Source organism: Melospiza georgiana, chromosome 8 (genome assembly GCF_028018845.1).
Source record: "Melospiza georgiana isolate bMelGeo1 chromosome 8, bMelGeo1.pri, whole genome shotgun sequence".
NCBI lineage: Eukaryota > Metazoa > Chordata > Aves > Passeriformes > Passerellidae > Melospiza > Melospiza georgiana.
This window is the reverse complement of record NC_080437.1, coordinates 29,478,266-29,501,234: the sequence shown is the minus strand read 5'-3', so window position 1 is coordinate 29,501,234 and position 22,969 is coordinate 29,478,266. Positions and strand designations below refer to the sequence as shown.

At 44.4% G+C, this 22,969-nt stretch overlaps 1 protein-coding gene across 3 annotated transcripts in view; it reads left to right on the top strand.

The window, feature by feature from the left end:
* Positions 1–9,821, top strand: part of ABLIM1 (actin binding LIM protein 1) — a 188,987-nt gene extending 179,166 nt beyond the window's left edge. For 2 of the 3 annotated variants that reach the window (XM_058028979.1, XM_058028978.1), the window contains exon 21: positions 65–1,339. In XM_058028979.1, the coding sequence (XP_057884962.1) occupies positions 65–102 (38 nt within the window). In that variant the 3' untranslated portion in view covers positions 103–1,339. The other variant, XM_058028980.1, reaches the window with a different exon arrangement.
* Positions 9,822–22,969: the final 13,148 nt, after the last annotated feature.

Here is a 22,969-nt window from a genome sequence, read left to right as displayed (position 1 = left end):
GATTGTGACTGATTCCTGTCCTTCCACACTCTAAAGCTGATGAGATTTCTCTTTTGCTTTTCAGATTTCCAGGTAGAGTACGGGTTTTCATCAATCAACTGACAGCAGAACCTAAAGCAGCTCCTTGTTCAACTCTGAATTTCTGCTGCAGGGAAGGGTTTCTTAAGACAATAGCTTTGATTTTCCTGCATGTTTAAGCATAATCACCAATGTAGATCCTTATCAACAAAAACCAGGCACAGCCTCGGATTCCTCCTTGTCACCTCCCCAGAGCTGAGCTGAGACAACTCACACCTGTTCTGTGACTTGCTCTGTGAAATCCACTCTGTTCCTGTATGAGTTATCTGTAGTAGCCTTCTCTGGACACATGAGGGTGGATTTATTTCCAGCCTCTCTAGTACTGACCCCAGAGACACATAGAAAGTCTCTTCCAGAGGGAATTTTCTCTTATACCAGGAGCTTTGAACTCCTCAGTTTTACCCTGGAATTTGCTCTCCAGACAAGATGGCTGATAGTAATTTTCTACAGTGCTGCCATCCCAGATGAGCCAGAAAGAAGTGTGCCTGCAAATAGAAACCTTTTTACTTCAATTACTGCCTGCAAGGTTTTTTTTCAGAATGGTTTGAGTCTGCCTGGCTCCTCAGCACAATCACAATATGAAATGGCAATTTAAGAAATTGTTTAATTACTTGGATAATTTTGTTAATGGCATATCAAAATCATGATGATTGGAAAGAGAATAAGATTATGGGAGGGGAGCAGAGCTGTCCATGTATTGTGCTCCAAATGTTATTTCCTTAGATTTAGTACCTGTGTCAAAACAGCACCTTTATACCCCATCCCTGTTTGTGTTCATAGTAAAAATTACCCATTGTAGAGACAAAAAAAAAAAAAAAAAAAAGAAGGAAATCCTTCAGCTGATACAGTAAATTACAAGTAGGAAAGCCCAGAGGTGTAAGAGTGCTTTCTGTGCAGTTGGGTGGGATCTGAATTAATGCTAGGCGAGAACTAGAGAAGAATTTCACTAGTCACTGGGGTGGGAGAGGGACCACCATTCTCTTGGGGTGCCCAGGTCCCCTGGAAAGTGGTGCAGGTCAGCTCAGGAGGGGATTGTCACCTGCCTGAGCAGGGACAGGAGCTGTGGTGGCTGAGGGGACTGAAGGATCCCTCTGCCCACCTCACAGGAGTAGTGAACAGCAGCCATGGCAATGATTGAAATAATTAGACCAAGAATTAAGACTTGAGGGAAGTCTCAGGGCAAATTCACCTTTGTCTTCACCACTACTTGAGTGCCTTTACCCTCTGTGTGTGTAACCTCTGTGTCTGCTGTGTGCCTGTATCCGATGCAGTCCCTCCCGGATGGTCATGTTCCTGGAATGAGAATGGACAGAGGAGTATCTATGCCTAACATGTTGGAGCCAAAGGCAAGTGCAGATGTTACTCACTTTCCTTCAAGACTTTGAAGGTTTTACTGTGAAATGCAGATAAAATATGGGAAATGTCTTAGTTCCCTTGTTTTCTTTTACCTGACCTCAGTCCCTGCTCCTTATGTGCCAAACCTCTCCCTTTGTTCTGGACTGTGTTCTGCAGGGTTAGTGCTCAGGCAGGCTGAGAGCAGCCCTGCGTGATCCCTGGGGTAAGGAAGCTTTTCTAGGGACACAGTGACAGATGTGGAAGGTGCTCCACAGCTGGTTCTCTGCCAAAGCACCAGGCCAAACTCAGATCTGTCCATTTTGGAAAGTGCTGCAGAATATTGTGGCTCACAACACATTGTTGAGGCTGTCTCAATTCCAAAGATGATGGGAAATCTTTGACTGGAAGTAAGATACCTACATGTCTGTCTGGATCTGTTCCTCAGCTCCCAGCACTGCTAACCTGAGACCTGTCCATAGTGTTGAATTCCCTATATGAGAAACTCTTCAGGAGATTTATTGGAAAAAAGAGACAGTGTCTGCTAATTACAATTTAAGACACAAATTAAAATGCTTTTACAGCTATGTCTAGAGATGCCTGAGTTAAAAATGAATATAATATATCAAGGGAATTCAACCAGGGCTGTGTTAAATGTTACAACTTTATTGCTGATGAACCTTCCATGAAATCATGATTTTGCCAAAGTTACAAGGATCAGAATTTCTGCAGTTAAGTGAGGAGCTCACTTTGCAAACCAGATAACTTCTTGTGCTTCCGAGTCACCTCCAGGCCAACTGTACAAGGCAATAACCCTGGCTGTATAAGCTGAGACCCCAGTGCACTGTGCAGTTACAAGTGGTTTTATATATTATATAAATAAGACTGTGGGGACTCCTAAGATACTGCTTTTTATTCCAAATAATTTCTTTTTCAGTGCAATAGAAATTCTTACAGTCACCACTGCTGTTGATGTACCCAGTGATTTGAGAAGCTATTTCGGGTGACAAATTCTGTCAGTATTATTAATGACAAAATTTAATGATTATTTATTAATGGTTATTTTAATTTTAAAAATTATGGGAAATTTCCTGAGATAATAGATCACTTTCTGTTGCTATTTATAAAGGTGATGCCAAATACTCAGGATGTTTGAATTGGCACTGTTTTTATTTGTGCCAATTGTCCAACACTAACACCTGCTAAAATAAAATAACCCAATTCAGAGTCAGCATGAAACATATGAAAAGTAAAGATTAATAATCCTAAGAATGACCAGATATTAATTACCAAATGGTTCTCCAGAAAGGACAGAATTTGTGCATCTTGCCAGCCCAGACTGAGACATGCCTTGTTGTGAATATTTAAACATAAAATGTACTTATGACCATAGATCTTGACTTAAACTCTGCCTGTTTAAATATGAAAAGTTACATTTTAGTTTCCTATAATGCTGTTTATAGTAGCCATTTCCAGTACCAAACATAAAAAATGTAACTCCAAGTATAGACCTAATTGTACAATTGTGACAATGTCAGACTCTCATAAGAATCATATCTCACAATTGGTATGTAAGCACACGTTATTTAAATTATTATTACTTACAATAAAATCAGTGGTGTGTTCATTGATGCCTGAATGTTATTTATTATGTTTTTGAAAAGTTCATTGGGATAGTTGTTAACAATGGAATGAACTTGATTGCTGAGTACTTCACAAAAGTCTATTAAGTCAAACTTCTTCAGATGTTGAAATAATGTAATTAATAGCATTTAATAATAGCTTCAGCTCTCTCCAGGAGATTGTTGGTCGTCTCACTCATATTCCCAGTGGGCAACTAAGACCCATAAATGACAGTAAAGGCTAAGCCAGTTGCCATTGAAGTTTCCAGAAAAACTTCATTGAATTGAGTAGGGGTTGGATGAGGGGTCTGGGAATGCTGCTTGCAGAGGGAAGGGCTCTAGAGATGCTCTGGACAGAGCATGAGCTCTCCTAAGTCATTCCAGGCACGGAAGTGACTATCCAAGGGAAAAAAATAATTAGAACAGAGTTTTATTTGCCAGGGATGATTTTGCCAGAAACTGATTTTAATATTTTCTGAAATCTTTTCCAAGCAGCACTGTTTCTATTAGTTGTTTGAATTCTTTAACTATCAAAAAAGGTGAAGAAAATAATGTAATAAATTCTACTGAATGCAGTGGCCCCCACTAATTAATATTTTGCTTATTCAGAGATGCTGCTATTTTTATGCACTTCCATGTTTTTAAAGCCTACTCACCGTCAGTCCTTGGGGCTGTCCACACTCTGGCAACCATTATTTAGACCAATGAGTGACAAATGCAAGTATTTTAATAAATTTATACATTGATAGATGAGGAAATACATTGTCTAGAAAGGACTCTGCCTGACAAAAGCCAGCTGATGTATTATATACAGCATAAAAATTTTTGCTTTACAATATGAGGTAGTTCAGTGCTAAACAAGTTGTAGGTCTGTTCAGATCAGCTTGTTTTCCATACAACTTTAGGAAAAAAAGGATAAGAAAAAAAAAAAACCCAAAAAACTACCGAACTGATATTTGCTTTGCAAAAGAAAACAAATATTTGTGTGTTTATGAAAATGACACACGTTTTGTTCTGTCTGCTTTAGACTATAAATGTAAATATCTCTTTTCCCCCCTTTTTATACGTTGTTAACAGATTTTTCCATATGAAATACTCATGGTGACCAACAGAGGGCGAAATAAAATACTAAAAGATGTAGACAGAACCAGGCTGGAGGTAAGAGAAGCAAGTTCCTAAATGCTCTTTCCTGCTAAAGTTGTTTGTTGTTTGTGAAAGCTGAAGCACTGAAATGTGGGTCCTGAGAAATGTGGGAAGATTTCTCAGCACTAATCAGGGAAAGAGGGATCAGACATTGGGAGGAAGCAGCTGCATCTCCTCAAACAATCTCCCACATCTCTGTCCCTGCTCATAGACTGAGCTTCTCACAGTCCACTTCTGTTTTCAGGCCTTTCTTTATTACTTGTGGATTTGCTAAAAGCCCAAAATTGCACAATTTCCATAAGATCCAGACTGGAATGGAGCAACACTCTGTTCTTGGACCATCTCTTAGCTAAGAGTCAGTGTCAGCCATCCTTGAGGACCAAAAGTCTAAGTTCCTTCAACTCATCATGAGTCCTGTGACTTAGTTAGAAGACTGGCTGATATCCAAAAATGCAAGGATCTAAATCTCTGCCAACAAACAAATATAGTTTACAGCTTTGTGGCTTAGGAAGACTTAAGCAGCCCAGTGGAATGCTGGGGATGTTCAAGTCCTTAATCTTCTGTGGAGATGAAAGGAAGGAGCCACAAAAATGTGGGTAATTTGGGTAACAATCGGGGTTTATTCCCATTTTTATTATTAGATATGTGGCCACTAATCAGAATTCAGTACTGTGTTAGATCAGTGCCACAGGGAGACACTTTCCCCATCCAGTGCACTGTAAAGTGGCTGAACAAGAAGTAACCTGTGCACAGGACAGCACCAAAAAGTGTTTTATTAGCAGTAGAGAAATGTGCTGAACAGTTAGACTGGCCAGACATCTTTCTCAGAACTTGGAGCACATCAAGCCCCTCTGCAGAGCACTCCTAAAAACCCAATGTCTGTTGGGATTTCCATAAGCAGAGATGACTTGCTAAAGCCTGGGACAGGGGTGTGCAGGAGCTGGTCCTGTTCTCTGGTCTGTCACTGCTTGTTGGATGGCTTCAGACCAATCATTTCTCTGTCTCTTGCTTAATCAGAAAATGAAATATTCCCTGATTTGTTCCTTGGGCACACAAGTCCATGAGGACTTGGATATGTGTATGGCCAAAGCATTATTTTTTCCAGCAGTGGCTCTTACACAGCGACATAAAATCCCTAAGGTGCTCCAACCTCCTATTGTGTCTCTTTGGCTTTGACTGACCATTGCCTTTTCTCCTTTTTTTCATCCCCTCCTTTTTTTTTTATTTTTTGAAGCGTCACTTAGCACCTGAAGTTTTTCAAGAAATATTTGGCATGACGATACAGGAGTTTGACAAGTTACCTCTCTGGAGACGCAACGACATGAAGAAAAAAGCAAAACTCTTTTAATCTCCCTTTAAACAAACCCACCACAAATGATGCATAGAATATTGTATCACACAGTCCAAACTGTTTGGAAGCAACTACTTATCCACCAAAAAGGGAAAATCAACATAGTGGCACCTCTGCAGTTGAACAAGATCAACAATTGCCCTCCTGGAATTCAGGGAGAAAATATCTGGGCTCAGAAACAGCAATGATAGTTTTCAGAGGTGTCAACCTATTACCTGATATTGTACAAGCTAGAAAACTGTTCTGTTCTTCTCCCTCAATGATATTCCCTTTACTTCTCTCCACAAAACGATGGACTTTATTGCTAGAGCCAGGAAGTGCCCTTAGGATGCCTTGTAGACTAAAGTAGTTGTAACCACTCCAAGAACTGGAAGAGAATATATACATATATAAATATATATATATATATGTATGCGTGTTTGCCTGTGTGCACACATGTATTTATATCTCTCCATCTATCTCTGTGTGTGTGTAAGTGTGTATATATGTGTGTATATATGGAGAGGGACATAGGTAGGTTTGTAGTGAAGGAGAAGCCCCCTTGTAACTTATCCCACATGGTCACATCAAGTCTTTCACCCAACAGTTTCTTACTTGGCACTCTTTTGACACAGTGTCTTCGTGTAACACAGCCTGTGGTGGTGGGCACTCTGCTCACCTGCAGGACACACCACTTGGATTTCTGGGAAATGGACTCCTTGTAAATATTTGCTAGGATATAAGAAGTGAATTGCTGTGTGTGTGTTGTCAGTCTTCCCTCTTCCACACTTTCTGCTTGAATTAATAAGGCTGGAGCTTAACCAGTCCTTTGAATAATTTAGGATCACTTCAGTAATGGGAATGATGGAGAAGAGTCAGTTTTCTTGTAATTTACTCCAGGAGGTGGGTGCGTGGGGGTGGGAGTGGCAGAGTGAAAAAATGCTATTTTAAGTGTGCCCTGGTTTGCATCCAGAGATTTCAGGAGAAACTCCCTGCTAGTAATTTCTAGTACAGCTCATCAGGCTGCACTGGAGTTGTAGGATTTTACAATGGCAGGGAGAATGGTTCTCTGCAAGCTAACATGCAAATTCCTCCCTCTTAGGGAGGAAATGTTTATGAACTGAAAGGTACCATCGAGGTGCCAAGCTCTGCCAATAGAGGCTTTTTGATTAAACTGCAGTAGCTGTTGTCAATATGGCACAGTGCATGGGGCCAAGCACTCATTTTAGTTAATGTAGGTTTTCACTTGTGCTTGGAAAAGAGGGCACAGACTTTTTTTTTTTTTTTTCTGTCTCGAAGCATCAAAGCTCCAGCCTTGGTTATTTTTATTTCCCTTTGTGCCTGACTTGGTTTTTGAAGACAGAGTAATCATGCAAGACAGTTTCTGAGCTGCACTGAACTCCTTATTGCTTTCAGTCTTCTTCCAATATGCTGCAGCTTGAAAAACTGCCTGTATATACCTTAACTGCTTCTGGGCAAGTCCTATGCAGAGGAGGACACGAGCACCAAAGTAATTGAATGGATGCAGTGTGGCTGCTTTTTCTCTTCCTTGGTGCTTTACTGCCAATGCATAACTGCACTAATGAGCTCCTCTCCTGATAGGAGAGGGTCTTTTAGGTTCTGTGTCTGTCAAAGAATATCAAGGTTTCCTTTTTAATGCAGAAACTTCAGGAGGCACTGGAGACATCAGAACCTTTGTATTTTCTGTTCTGTGAGACATTGGTGTTAAAATCTGGAAGTCAGGAAGAGGAAACAGTCCCATGTAGTTCTGAGATTCAGTATCACTGTGTTGAGTTCTCTGTATCACCAAATGACATTTCACCATGAGCTGTGCAGGACAGCCCAAACCCTGCCTCTTCTTTGCTGGTTAGCAAGCCCTGTTGTGACAGATCACTGTGGTTCCTTTGATAAAATCTGAGATGAAGGTTCAGTAGGGGAGAGACAGAGACCAGGGCTCAGCACCTGCTCCATGTCCCTGAGGGACAGTGCCACCAAGGGTCTGGCACCATCCCCAGGGAGCAGAATTCCCTGGGGACACTGTGACACACACACTGGTGACTGAGCTCTCTGGGTGGCACTGAGCTTGCAGCAGGGATCAGGGTAACATATTTCACCTCATTTTTCAGAAGACAGATCTAAAAGGGTTTTAGAGGAGCTCTGAGAAGTAAATGGGAGTGTCAGGGGCTCAAAATGCATCTTTGAGTGACTGCTGAAAGCAAATCCATACAGTGAAAGGACAGCAGTGTTTTACACTCACAGACTTTGTGAATGCTGGGGTCTCAGAAATTCATTGTTTGGTCACCTGCAAGGTGTGGTTTAACTTTGAGACAAACATTTGAGTTTTAATGCATTTAAATTATTAAAATTCTCCACATTTTGTCATCCCACATCCTTCAAACTATTAGGCATTACAAGTCTTTTAGTTCAAGTCACCCTGACCATACCCCTTTTAGACCTGAGGAGTTGTTCTCTCAAGGATGTGAGCTGCCAGTCTTCATTTTTCCGCCTCCATCTCTAGGTTACTACTGAACTTCTCACAGCACATATGAACACACTACCCAGTCATTTCAGAAATGACTAAGCCAGGTTGTTTTCTTACCTCTCCCTCCTATGCAAAAAAAAAAAAAAAAAAGGAAAAAAAAAGGAAAAAAAAAAAAAAAAAAAGAACTCAGCCTCTTAGCCTGTAAAGAATGGCATGGTAATTTGAATCTGCCTCATCAACTGAGAATTTAAAACTGCAGCTTAAGCTTGGGAAGGAATGAAGAGAAGCCAGTGTAGATGTTGCAGACACAACTCATCTCTGACTGGATTTTTGGGCCACTGCTGGCTCCCCTCTCACTGGTGTGGAGCAGTCAGTCAATTTACAGCCCTCTGCACTAGACTTACTACTGCTTTACTCCTGACTGACAACATGAAGGGTTTTCTGAGCTTCAGTTTCATGCCTGCAGTTAATTCTCAACCACCTACATGCAGACACACCCAAGAGATCATCTGTCCACAAAACCCACGCTGCAGCCACCCATGGGGGAGGGAGGATTTCTGCAGTGGGCTCTTTCTGATTGTCACTGCAATATTTTCTGTTCTTTCATCTGATCTTCCCACCTAATGAAAACAAAATGTAGCCCCAGGGAGAATTTTCTTTGTAAGCAATTAATCATTCTCCTGGTATCCATTGAGTAGCAGTTCTTAGTAATTCCCCTCTTTGATATTCCCCTGGGACATGTCAAGAGTTGGACTGGATGATTTTTAAAGGTCCCTTCCAACCCAAATCATTCTGTGATTCTATGAATATGCCTTAAGTACATGCTTGTGTTCTTCTATCTCCTGCAAAGCATTTGAGCTTCTGATGAAGTCTCATCCCATCAATGCTGTCAACACAATGTCATTACCAAGAGGACTAAAAACTGATTGCTTTTGTCCTATTTTTTCTCCTTTTCTGCTTTAGGAGTGATGTAAGAGCAGGGCCCAGTCAAACATTGCAGAATAACCCCACGTGTACACCTGGGGTTAAGTCTACATGGGATTATGTAGAGATGCAGATCCTCGAGCACAGGTGCACTGGTGGCACACACCCTCCTCATGTGGAGCTCATTAAATGTGGGTTGTGGTGTGCTGGGGATGCACTGCAGTGGGCTGTGAAAGGTCAGGCTGGAGGACTCAGGAGCTTTCTGTGGGATAAGACATCTCTGTGGCTCCAGTGGTGCTTTTACTTCTGTCCAGACAGGTGTCACCTCTCCTCACAGAGTCCTGCAGTCCTAAATCTGTGGGCCAGGCGCTGAATGCTTGCTGCCCTTTTCCTGTTGCAGTTGGGAAATCCTTTCTCAGCCCTGTAGTTCAGATGTCCTGCTGTTCAACAGAATTCAGCAGCAGCTTCTTCTGTCAAAGTGAGCTACTCTGAAGTTAGACACCTTTGGAAGTGAATCCCTTTCCACAATCCCTGTGTCTCCTGGCAGGGTGATGTCAATGGGCAGAGAAGGGTTAAGGTCTGGGAAGGAGGAGGGTTGGTATAGTCTTGATTTCTGCAGGGCTTGCCAGGGTGATGCTTGGCAGGATTAGAGGAGAACACTGGCATGAGCCTGTTCAGTGGTACCTGTAGTACCTGTTCCAGACTGTGGGGAAGTCAAGTTTGGAGTTCATAGCATGTGAGCACCCACACTGAAGTTAATGGTATGAAGCTGTTAGAACAAACACCAAGAACATTAGGTCTCAGAATGGTAAAAATATTAATATCCCCTAAACTCTTCAGGGAATGATTTATCTTGGCTCCTCCTGACTTAGGAGGAGATGTTGGCATATTTGGCTTGTAGAAAAGAAAACCACCCTTTCTCTCATTCCATGATTCATTGCTTTCCTCTGGAATGTGTTTGTGAAGGAGGATATCCACATCCTCAGTGTTACCTACAGCAGTGAGGAACACCAGTCAGTGGTAATGACAATGCAATAAAAAACTTGCAGGAAACAAGAATTCAGCTAATCTGTCCAAAATGCCACTCATCTTCCCATGCCAGAGGGATGCTTAGGGCTTGTCCCCACTGCCCCCTTCCCCATTCAGTTCTCCCCAGGTCACAGTCTGCTTTGTGCCCTGTCAAACTTTGTGGCCCTGTCAACACACCCACTGGAGTCCAGCATAGACTTCAGGGTAGATGCTTAGTAAGGGCTGGTCTTGACAATATGTGGTACATTTTTACCCCATTGCTGCAAAATGAAGAGCTGGAGAGAGCTCCTGAGCACTGTGACAGTAGCACAATGCACCTTTTTCCCTTAGTGTAGAACACTCCTATCACTGTGGGCTGCAGCATTTCTCTGGCTGGTGAGTTTTGCCGTGTGATTTCTCCCACACACCTTTTTTGTGTTTAATAAGATAAGAAACAACAACAACAAAAAATAGATCACAATGCAAAGATACTGAGTTTTCAGTCAGACAACTCTGCTGGCAGGAGCTGTGTGATGCCCACATTTGGTAGAAGTGTTATTAATTTTAATGTAAGCATCAGTGCAGGAAGTGGGAATGTAATTGGCCATTAATGTTGTTTGCCTGTATGCAAAATAAATTATTTGGTGCCCAAAGGGCTTCTAACAGGGAAATAGATTTCTGCTAATGAGTTGCTCAGAAATGCTCACCTTTGTGAAGAGGAAATACTTCCATGTGCACTGTGGTCCTTCTTTTGAGGTAAAAGAGAGATGACTGAAGGCAAACCTGTTGTGTCAGGATCACCACAGTTAGCACAGGTGTTGCTCCCAGGACCCAGCCCCTGGGCATGGAAATGCAGCTCTGGGAATCCCAGTGGTGCCTTACCAGGCTGAGTCTCTGGCTCCCCTAGGATGCTTTGACAGCTCCCACTGGACACTTGCCTGGGCTGTTGTCACTGAACACCTGCAGAATGCACTTCCCCCCGATGCAAACCCACTGGCAGCAGTGGGGCCTCTCCCTGCACTGCACCCCTGGGGCCAGGGCAGCCTCTGTGCCCAGCCAGGAGCTCAGTGTCACTCCCAGAGCAGCCCTGGCCAAGCACTGAGCCTTGGCCATTGTGGACAACTCTTCCTGTGAGGGAGCCTTACAGCTGGGGACTTTTTTTAAGCTTTGGAAACTAAAACTAATTTTTTAAAGGTATACTTGCCTTTAAATCGGTAGATTTTGGCAATAGGATTTTTTATTATTTTATTTTTCTTTTCTCCTCCCTCCACATGTTCCAAGCCAGCGTTTTGGGGAGGTGTCCCTGTGTTTTCCATTCATCTGTCTCTTTTTCTGAGTCTCTGTAAAAGTGAATCAATGTCTTGTCTGTACAGTAAGTCTGCTTGTATGCATAATGAGAGTTTGAGCTGGGTTGCTGTTCTGTACAATTAGTGTTTCCACTGTCATACTGCAAACAGCACATATTGCACTCCTGTGCCACTGTAATCTGCATCACTGTTGTACTCAAGTCAATGAATAAAGTTTGGAGCTTTATTCTTAATTTCTGGATTCATGTTGCCTCATTTATTTTGGTTTTTATTTTTCATTTTGCAGAGTTATAAGAAAGTTCTCTTACAAAAATAGGATGTGCTCTCAAGAAGAGAGGTCTCAGGTGAGATATGAATGATAAGAGCAAGACAGGAGAAAGTAAAAGGTTTGAAAATTGTCACAAGGTTTGAAAATTGTCACAAGGCTTCTTGTAGCTAAGCCACTAGAAATATGGATAGAAAATAGATTCATGTAAACCAGTGTAGTGCCAGCCTGGGACATGTCCTGCCAGCCCTGGACATCCCAGGCAGCAATTCCTGCTGGGGATCTTTGCCCTGGCAGGGTTATGGAGCAGTTGCTCCACCACAGCCTCCCCCAGACCAGAGCATTGGGAAAATTATCCCTGACTGCACTTCTGTGTGCAGAGCAAATTCACAAGGAACTGTTCCAGTCATCAGCCCCACAGTGTGACAGTGCCAGCCCACCTAAGCACATTTTTAATTTCTCTCCAGTTAAATACACAAGCCCACTGAAATCTAAGTCTAGGATTGCTTTTTCTTTTTCTTAATTGTTAGCCCATTTCCCCCTGCTCCCTTCCTCCCCACAAGTAATGTGAAGTTTATGACCCCTGAGTAATGACTGTGGAATGCTCTGCATCCTACAGCCATCTCGAGGCATCTGGCAATGGGAATCTTCACAGCATGTAAAAAATACACAGATAATACCATTGTAAATAACTCAGATCAAAACAAGTCAAATGTCAATGCTAATTTGCTGTCAAGTATAGCCCAAGACCACTTCCTCCTGCAAGAAGACCCAGTTCCCAAGTGTGTCTTGCTCCCCACCAAAAGAAACTTACTCTCCACCAAAAATCTCTCCAAACTCTGAATTAACAAGAGTGGAGTTTTTTTCCCCTTTGCTGTTTTGTTTTTTCTTTAGCTTTTGTGCCTGTCTGCTGCAGAGTCCAAGGCTGGGAAATGATACTTCAGTTTTGCCTGACATTTTTCTATTGTAAAAAAAAAAGGACTCTTGGGAGAGATATTTACTGTTTTCTATGGCTCAGTCAGAGGGCAAGAGAGAAAAGTTGTTCCAGGAGTCCCCATTACAAAGCATTTTTTCACATAGGCTCACTTTTATTTTGTAAAGGCTGGGAGATGAAAGAGCCAGCAACCCTGGAACAGGAAGTTTGCTGTACATCCAAAGGTCAGGTGGGTCTCAGACAGCCACTGCTTCCAGCTCTTTGTGTACACACTGCAGATTAAAATGGACATCCCAGGCTGCATGTAGCCATGGCAGTGATGGGGGCCCAAGGGTTTGGGGGGAAAGGAAGAGAGGGGAAGCAGGGAAACAGCAGAGCACAGCCTCTCCTCAGGCTGGGATTTCATGAGACAAAGCACTGGGGGCTGTTCAGCCAGCTTAAGGTATTCCCACGCCCCCACAGCTTTTTCCTGCCATCAGATATGTCAGCATGACTGCTGGTGGGGTCACTCTCAGTGACATTTGGGAACTGATCCTTCTTAGAAAAACATTTTTTACTTTTTATTTCACTGCACAGCGTTGTTGGGGTTTTTTTATATTTTTAGACTGAGTCAGTTCCCTGCTTCGAGTGTAGGTCCCAAAATAATTGTGCTGGGCATGAAAAATGGGGTGGGCACCAGTGAAGAGTGGTGTCTGGAGAAAAAGCAGAGCACAGTGAGCTGCCAGTGGTACTGCGCTCTGTGTGTCAGGAATTCTGTCTCAATCCATGGCAGAGGGGGCAGCTGGTGGCATTCCCTTTGTCCCTGCCATTCCAGCAGTGCCACCACACCTCTGTGACTGTCCATTGGAAGGGTGGCATTGTCTTCAGGACATTTGAGGGTCACACTGCTGAGCCAGGTGTGTGCCAAGTCATGAGTGTTTCAGCTGCTGCCCCAGTATGAAAGAGGGGAGGAGGGGATGGACTCAATCCCACCTTCAGGAAAGAGGGAAGGAGGGGGTGGATTAAATCCCACCTTCAGTGTTCACCCTCTGGAGGAGAAGGCAGTGCTGCTGGCAGGGGAAGGCAGGTGCACACCCTGAGGGCTGCAGGGTCTGTGCCAGGCTGGGGGTCAGGGCAGGGGCTGGGACAGAGCCCGGCCAGGCACACTTGCTGTGTGTTGTAATGTCTCTGCTAAAACTGTGGCAGGACTCTTTGGACACAGGTCAGGAAAAGATGATCTCTGCAGATCTGAGTTCCTCCCAGTGAAATTCCCAGCCTCAAAGCTGGCACGAGTAGGGGCTGGATGGGAATGAATAGAGCATCCCTGGGCAGCCAGTGGAGAAACATCAAAAGGTGAGCCAGGTCTGGCAGGAGCAGACTGACAGATTTGGAGGCTGATTTTGCTGCTTGGGCTCTCCACACTTGGGACTCATCTATTTCCCATAATGTGGGCTATCCCAGCCCGCACAGCTCCAGGCAGTGGAGGGAAGAGTCCATGGTGGAACCAAACCTCTCTGCAGGAGTAGCCCAGCAATGGTCCCAGATGGAAACCGGGCTCCCCCTTGGCTGTCTCTCCTGGATTTAGGCTAGATACTGCAGGGGAGACAAAATGCAGCTGACTCCATTCAAGGAGTTCATTGACACAGGCTCTGAGGCTTTATGTGAACCCAAGTGTTTGCTGTGAAACAGGAGACAAGGTAATAATTGAATCAGGGCTCACAATGAATGAGCTGCTGCTGAGAAATGCCTCCTTTACAGCCCTGATAGACTCTGGGATGCTCAATGACTGCCAGGAGCAAACTCTGTGGTATCTCAGCTCTTACCCTAATTACCATTTACAGAGGAGTTGCTAGATGAATGAGGACTGCAATATAAAGGACTTTAGTAAGATTTATTGATGAGACTACATGAATAATTCCCCTTGCAATGATGCATTTAAGACCACAGATATTGTGGGAGGAGGAAAGCCAGTGTTTGATATTTTGAATGATTTTAAAGTGTGTGTTTTATTTTTATGTTTCAGCTATTGCTGTTCCCTTTAAAAAAAGAAATCTTCCTCTTGCCACCTAGGTTTGTGAAACAATAGTAGGTAATTGAATATAAGCTTCTTCTGAGGCCAGTAAATATTGGATGATATAAAGGATTCTATGATAACGGGTCTGCCGTGGAGCTCAGGCAGCCCAGAGCATAATGCTTCAATGCTCTGATGTTGCTGTGACCTCTTGGCACTCAAAGTTGGCGTTTTCCGTAACTAACTAATTGTTCAGCTTCCTGAAAATTACGTGTGTGCTCTTTCTCCCTTGGGAGCCATCCCAACAGAGGGCCCTTCAGAGGATTATCCTGGGCCTGGCCAGTTAGAGGGAAAATGGAGGTGCCACCAGGGCAGGCAGATCACCTGTGGGGTAAAGCTGGCTTAAAGATTGACACTGTGAAGAAAAAGTGAGTAACATTTAATCATGTCAGCAATTTAATCATATCATCATATCAGCCTTGACATGCAGCCAGCCCACTGCCAGTGCTGACATAAGGGAAGGGTTTCACCAAAGCAGAATTGACCCCCCTGCAGATCCCAGGATTTGACTCCTCATGGGGACACCCAGGAAAGTTCATCCCAAATTAACTAAACTTAAATAAACCAAATTTACTAATCACCACCCCAAATGCCTTTAATTGGGGCATTAAAGATTAATGTTTAAAGATTAATTAATTGCCCCATTAAAGATTAGCTTGCTGTGGAATGGAGTAAACCCAAACAAATTTAAGACACTTGTAGTCTTGGTTTGGTAGGATGTTCTGCAAGACTCTTGAGAGATACTAAAGCTGCTGTGGCTCTCCAGCTCACCACCACTCCTCTGCTGGAGCACTGATGCCTCTGAAGATGTCAGCACTGTGTGCAAACACTTGCAGGTGACTCCGAGAAACGTTCCTTGGTGGTGCTGTGCCTTTGTGCTGAAAACCAAGAGCCGCAATAACAGTGTTTGGTGGGTGGCCAGTGAGAAGTAAGGGGGGGACAGAACAGGCAAGATCTTTTGAAACAGCTTCAGTTCTGAGAACTGCTTATCAGCAGAAACCTCATCCTGTAGCAGGAACCCACAGAGTGCCCTTGCTGTGTCTGTGCGTGGGGAGAGCAGCAAGGTGGATCCAGGCCGGACCGTGTGCACCTGCACAGCCCCTCCTGCCCCTCACAGCCTGCTGGGGCTGCAGCTCTCTGCTCCCTGGCACGGGCAGAGGGTGGCCTGGGTGTGCAGGCAGTGCAGGACATTTCCCTCCTGCCTCAAGCCAAAGGGTGACACACACACACCATTGCCCAACGCAGCCCTCATGGCCCGTGCTCCTGGGCGACTCTCCCAGTTGCTCCTCTCCTCCAGAAAAACCATTTCTGGGCACCTGGCCTGCACTGTGAAACAGCCTTTGTGTGATATTTTGTCAGCTACAAATAATTGAAAAAGGGCTACATAAAGTCCTAATTGTGTCACAGAACAGGCTCTTCAGTCATCCATCTTCCTATTAAACTTGTGAATTTCAGCTACTCAGCCCTGTTGGAGTTATTTTCCCCTTCCCCTCCTTCCTCTTTTAAGCTTCTATTTATATTCTCTCAGTTGTCTGTGCCAGAAGATCTCATGTGGATACATTAGGCCTTTTCAAAAGGAAAGTTGGATTACAGCGATTTTTCTCCCCGTAGGACACAACAGCTTCATCATTCATAACAGAGCAATACACTATAACTTCATTATAGATGGCATGAAGCTGGCCTATTTAAACAGAATACTTAATGATGGTTGGGAAGGCAGGAGAAATTCAGCTCCACAGTTCTATGTATGAAAAGAGAAGCTGCATTTTTTGGTATTTACCAAGGCAGATTTCTTGATTAAATCTCTTTTCAGAGGAACAAAAAAAAAAAAGGGGGGGGGGGGGGAGAAGACTCAGCTGACATGGGTGAAACTTATTCATTACCTGGTAGTTAATTCCACTTTGGCAGGTAGTTTGGCATACCCTAACATCCAATATTTATAGCAGGAAAGGAAACTTGGACTGCTCCATAGTGCTCAGCCTCCACTGAAACAAACTGCAGTTTATTGGTGCTGTAGGACCCCAGGTTCTCATTCTTCCCTCCTGCCCCTCTCTGCAGTGCTGACCACAGAGACTCTGCTCCCTGACTTGGACTGAGGAGAACCGGTTGAGGCCTAAAGAAAAGCTGCAGACTGAAAAATACTCTTTTTGGGAAAATGCCAGAATAAATAGCCTTCAGCAAGCTCACAGTTGACATCAGACCACAGTTTGTGGTGATGATGGGGACGGCTTAAAAAATCCCAATGAAAATGTAGCAAGACATAAAAATTAATCTTTCCCCATATTTTGATAGAATTAGTTTTTCTTCTCACTCGGGTAAGCTTTCCTGGTGCTGAAAGGTGCCAAGAGTTCATCTCTGCTCAGGCAAGTCCTCCATCTACAGCTTGAGACTCCACACAGATTTCTTTTTCATCTGACTTGGGACAGATTTTGCTCAAGGCTGGCTTACTGGTAAAACCTGTAAGAGTGGATGAAGCTTCTAACTCAGCTGAAAGCCACGATTTCCTATCCTATCCCCTCAAAAACAGGACCATGTTGCCATGAATTAGTAGTTTGGTCACTTAAAGAATCACCAGCAAAGACATCAGCAAAAGCAGGTTTAATGTGGAAAAGAAAGTGCAAAAAGTTCACTGGCAAGGTTTACTTTAGTAGTTCCTAGGTGATTAAAGCACACAGAGAAAAAGCAAACTAAAATATAAAGTCAATTAATCTAAAACCAAAATCAATTCCAAAATTGTCCATGTGGAGGCTTGGAGGAGGGGTTGGGGAGAGGGTAGGGATAAAAAGGATAGGAAAGGGTAAGGATAAAAAGGAATAAGGGGCACCCTCCCATTGAGTCACAAGGTTCACAGTGGGACCCCTTGCCAAACTGAGCCCCAGAATTCACCAGTGGTTTAGGCCCAAAGGTTTAGCAGCATTTAAATTAACAGCACCTAATCAATAGCTCAAGTTAAACAATTTAACAAAGCATTCAGATAGAATTTACTGTATGCACTAGAGCAACTCACAGGCCGAGCTTACTTAAAAATCTAAAGTACTTAAAATCTAGGAAAGCAACATTCCCAGTACATTTGCTATGGCATATTCACACACACACACACAGATCTAAAGCAGTCTGTGCAAGGTGTATCCCTGTGAAAAATCCCCCTCAAATTCAGGGAAACACTCACATTGGATCTTTTACATCTCCTGAACAGGTGAGAGGGAGGTTGAGCCTCGAGGATTTGGGGGTATCAGCCCAGGATTTGTCAGTGTCTGGTGCTGGTCCTCCAAGAAGAGCAAAGGGGGAAGTTGGTGGCTCTGAGAGGCCCCAGTGCAAGGGCAGTGCTGGGGCAGCCCCTGTGCCCCAGGAGAGCTCAAAGGGCCTCCCTTTGGACTGCCAGGGTCAAAAGAGACTTGGCTTTAAGTCATACAATATTCCATCCTGGCTGCAATTCGGGTCAGTGGCTTTCTCTGAAAGTTCAATTACAAAAAAATGCTCTTCCACTTGGGCTGTTATTCAGACAAGAAAAATGAGTTTCCAAGGCTGTTTGTAGAAAACAGGAGCTGGTTAGACAGCACTAATTCCTGGGAGCAGACAGAGTTTCTGATAAGCTCCAGAGGAGCTCAGCCCAGCTGCTCGTCAAGGCCAAGACCTAAGGAACCTTTCTGAGATCACAGGCCAGGGGGCTCGTGGGGGGATGATGCACCACCACACAGGGCTAAGCACACATCAGACCTTTACATCAGAACCTCTTGGGAAGCTGATGGCCACATCCTGTGGTGCCTGGGGGTGTTACAAGCTGCAATACAGGGCACTGATAATGGGGAGGTCTGCTGGTGTGAGCATCCCCATGAGGAGTTTGCAGAGAAAGGAACAAAGCATTCTTTGGGTTCCAATTGAACATTGTCAGAGGAAAGCTGAGGGGCTTCTCTGGAGTGGGGAGAGGGTATGGGGTAGTAAAAAAGTACAAGGAAGAAATGGCTTTAGGAGGAACAAATGCTGTGGCTGTTGAGCACACTGTCTGGTCAGCATGCCTCATACTTTGGCCACAAGAAGGTATTCTATCTGTCAAGGGAAAGACAACAATTCAAGCTATTAGGACTCCCTGTAATTTGGCCTACAAGCAGTTTGGACTTAACAACTGAAAAGGAAATGTCAAAGGATGGGAAGCCAAGAGAATCTCATCAAAAAGACATCTGGTCCTGCTGTCCTTAATGGGAAATCCCCCCCTCCCTCCAGACACCCTCTTTTGAAACAGTTAATGTCTGAGAGAATCCAAAACATTGCTGGAATGTATCAGTGATGGAGCTTTTGTATAGCTGAGCAGCTAAACAGCTCTGGTTTTGTTTGTGTTAGGGTTGATTGTCTTGCCTTTCATCGGTGAAAGTCAGAAATGGCTGGGCAGGAGTCAGTGGAGCAAGAGTGGTCTGAGGCCAGCTTCAGCTGGGGGACAATTTGGTCACCTCTTTTACAGCTGGAATCATGACATGCTTCACAGGGAAGCAGAAACACCTCAAAAGAGGCACCCATAGGCAGCAAACTCACAAATCATCCAAGGTGAAGGATCCGTGCTCTCCAACAGAGCATTTAAGTGAGCAGCTCTGCTGGAACAGCCATGCTGACCCATCTGCCTCTCTGTTTCTTCTGGCCCTTCTTCCACTGACTGAAGCCTGGCAGGCTGCCAGCACCTTCCAGGAACCAAGGAACAAGTCTGGGTTGCTGAAAGGCACCCATAGGGGTTACTTCTGGGGAAGGACTGCTGCTCATACTCCTGAGTGGGCAACCCAGGATCTCCAACGTGTTTCTGCCCTCAGCCACGTGGCAATGCCATTTATCACTGCCCCTCCCAGAAAATCATGTTCCCAGGGCTTGGGTGCCTCAGAGAGTTTCAGCATGGGATGCAGAGTGTTTGATCACAGGAATCAGGACAGCTGGCAGGGTCCAGCTATTCAGATCTCCTTGGGGAATAAGCAGAGGACTCCATTCAAATTCCCAAAACCAGCTATTCCCTTCATCCCTTGAATCAGGAAATCTGGAACACCAGCAGGATTCAGCAGATCAGGGTTGAAAGACATTGATGGGGGCTCTATAAACATCCTGAACTCCTGCCAGCACTCCCATCCAAAAGGAAGACTGGGGGGATTTTCAAAGAGGCAGCTGAGCTGTGACTGGTGATTGCTCCATGCAGCCCCAGCTGTGTGTTCCCAGCTGCTCAGTGATCTCCTCCTCCCATCCAGCTGCAGGTGTTTGCCACTTACCTGGTGCTGTCCCAATCCTGCCTGGCTCCACTGCCACCCAACTCATCCTCCCCAGGTGGGACAAGAATGTGCCATTTTAGTTTTCTGTCATTTCAGCGTGGAAGCTGGTGCAATAACAGTGAAAACGGCACTGGGAAGAGAGAGATAATTTGGCCAGAAGCAGTGGGGGGACAGAGACTTCTCCCTGTCAGAGACAGCAATGTTGTTTTGCTGGCTCAGCAGTCCCTAGGTCCACAGGCTCTGTTGATGTTCAGAGGGATCCCCAAATGGACAAAAGGAATTCTCCCACCTCAGATTATTGGCAGCATTACAGCCCAGTACTGCAGCCAGGAACTCCAAAGTGAAGAAGTGTTTGGCTTCCTCATTTCTTGGCATTTTGTAGGACACACCTCAGGCCACAAAAGTCACCTCTACTCAAATCTCTCTGAAAAACTTTTATGTCTGCTTGACCACAACTGTCCATTACTACATCTTTATCTAAGGAGGGACCCAAGATGATCTCTGGAAGCAAAGAGGACACAAAGGCAACACAAGGGAGATCTGAGATCTCCCTGCTCACCCCAGTCTGCCAAGCCATCTTATTCCTCCATCTGTCCTCCAGGTGCCTGTGCAAGTGGAATATTAGACACAGCTTCCTTCAGGAGCTTTACAGAACCAAGATAACTCCACCTCTGACTGAACTTGGTTTTGGTGAGTCAATTCCTGAACTAGGTTTTTACAGCATTGATAAGTGCATGGGGAAGAGAGACAGAAAAGCCTAATGAAACAACATACACACTTCAAGTGTGGAGGAAATTTCTACCTTTTGTTCTGCCAGATGGAATATTTTCCCTGAAGAAAGGAAGAAGTCTGGGGACTGCTGGAACTGGAATATCTGAGCAATATCTGGGAGAAAACACCCCAGAGAGCAGCTCTGCACTATCCAGGTCAGGTGTGGCTCTTCCTGACAGTCTCCATCAAGCACAACTCCCCTGAAGTCAGTGGTGGGCACCTGCACACAAGTTCTCAAGGAAAGATTCCTCTGGCTTTCACCACACTTTGTGTCATGCTTTAACCAGGGAAAAAGCAAAGGAAGTGCAAGCAAAGAGAAGAAAGCCATAGCAAAGATTTAGACAAATATAGACATTAAGGACTTTGCTGATGCAAAAGGTAGATGTAGCAATCAATAATAATAATAGTAATAATCAACAATATTAATGAAACAATGTGCACCTGCTCAGGGTACTTAGGGAAATTAGAAAAGTGTTTAGCATTGCCAGTGGAGAAAAGAGATGATTTGGATTATGCTACTACACAAGGTATTTAGCAAATCATTGTAATTGTTCAGAGTTCATTTAGGCTTCTAAATATATCCTTGATTCCTGCTCTGTTTCCCAGGAAGCAGAAGAGCTTAAAGGCAGTAAGTCCAGAGAAGCAGAATTACATCAGTTGAAAGCCACAGCTAAAGGAAAACTTCAGCCAAAAGTGCCAGTTTCACTAGACTGCCTACCAATACAGCATGAATGGGCAGGGAAAAAAGGATCAAAACATATCAACTACACTATGAACCTCTGCACTGAATGACAGGATGTCAGCACATAAAAAAGCAATTAAACAAGATGAGCTCGGCCCTCCAGGGTTTTCACACCTGAGTCATCATTAATGATAATAATCATCATCATTAATAAGCATCACTAATAATAAGAAGGAAAAAGGCAATGAATGCATGGGTGCACAGGTAGATGGCTGTTGTTTTATTGGCTTCAAGAAGCTCCAACAGGAAAACCAGTTTGCTGTGTTTGCTCTACTTGAGCACAGTGGTAAACATCTCCATTTCAGCACCAACACTGGGAACATTCTAAGCAGAGTCTGGGTATTTCCCAGTTTTATTAAACCCCAGAACACAACAGCCTGTTTGACATAGAATACTGCAAAGTATTTTAGGTACTTCCTACTGCAAGGAGAAGAGAGCCAACAGGAAGAACCTGTATTCCTCTGGCATTACTCTTTGGTCCATTGTCACTTGTCAGCAATTGCCATGGGCCTAACCAGCGGTCCTGGAATTCCAGAGCACCCTTATCATGGGAAGGGAAGGAAGGGACAAGCAGGGAATGTAAAGGCTCTGGGTCCTGAAGACAGGAATCACAGGTATCTGATGTTTTGATCTTTCAAAATCATCTTTAATTAGTTTGTGTAACTGGTATTATCCTTAATTAGCCTTGCTCAGTTCAGAATGCCTGCTCACCTGCTTTAAGATAGAGGCACACCTCAAAGGTTTGCAAGGCCAAGGCCCAGCCTGCTTGGTTGGGTTTTGATTTTGAAAGCCATAGCCAAGAAGCAGCTGGGAAGAGCCCTAAGAGAAGTATTCCTACATGGCAGGCACATTTATTTATTGCTCTCCATTTACTGCAGACTGCTATCTGCTTGCTGGATTTGATGGTTCAGGCGCTTGGCTTGCCTGTCTCCTTGGTGGGTGTGCACTGGCAAGAGGTGAGAGATGCTCCAGCCTCAGCTCCCTTGAGTGGCAATAACTCTTTATCCAGCCTTGTTCTTGTATGGAGAGCTCCCAGGTGGCACAGGTCACTGCTTTCTGGTTCCACAGAGCTCCTCTGAGAGGTGTCACCCCCACCAAGCACTGCCTGGGAGGGTGGGCACAGCAGGGGCACCCAGGGACCCAGGGAATGTCAGGACAGGGTCTCCATGTGAGCCAAGAGAACCTGCTTGTGGCTATTTTCAGAAAATTTAAGGAGGGACATATGATGGAGCCTTGGGGTGCAGCAGTGACATTTTTCAGGCTACCTTGGACCATGGATATCAATGGTTTGTGGGCTGACAGGTCCAAAACCTGGGAAATTCAGATTCTGTGAGCCTTCTGTTGGCTTCATCTAACAGGTACCAAGGAGAGCAGTTCATTTTCTAGGTAATGGTTGCATATTTTTCCACAGGAACACTGGAGCTGCACACCCAGGTCAGGCCCTTAGCTCACCTCTTGCTATAAAGGCCCTGTAATAGGCAGGTATGGCTCCCTTGTCCCCACACCAACGTTAATTTTGAAGATAAAATTTCCCCTATAACCCTCATAGATTTTGCTGTTTGTTACTTTCAATGTTCTCATTATTGATATACACATGAAATTCCTTCAGTGTCTCCACAACTTTAGCCTGAGGACAGACTGTCACCTGTGCCTCGTATTGAGGTCAGACTGGATGCCCACTTCTCTATTTGTGCACTTTGGACATGACAGTTCCGGCTGCCACGGCAGAAATCACACAAAA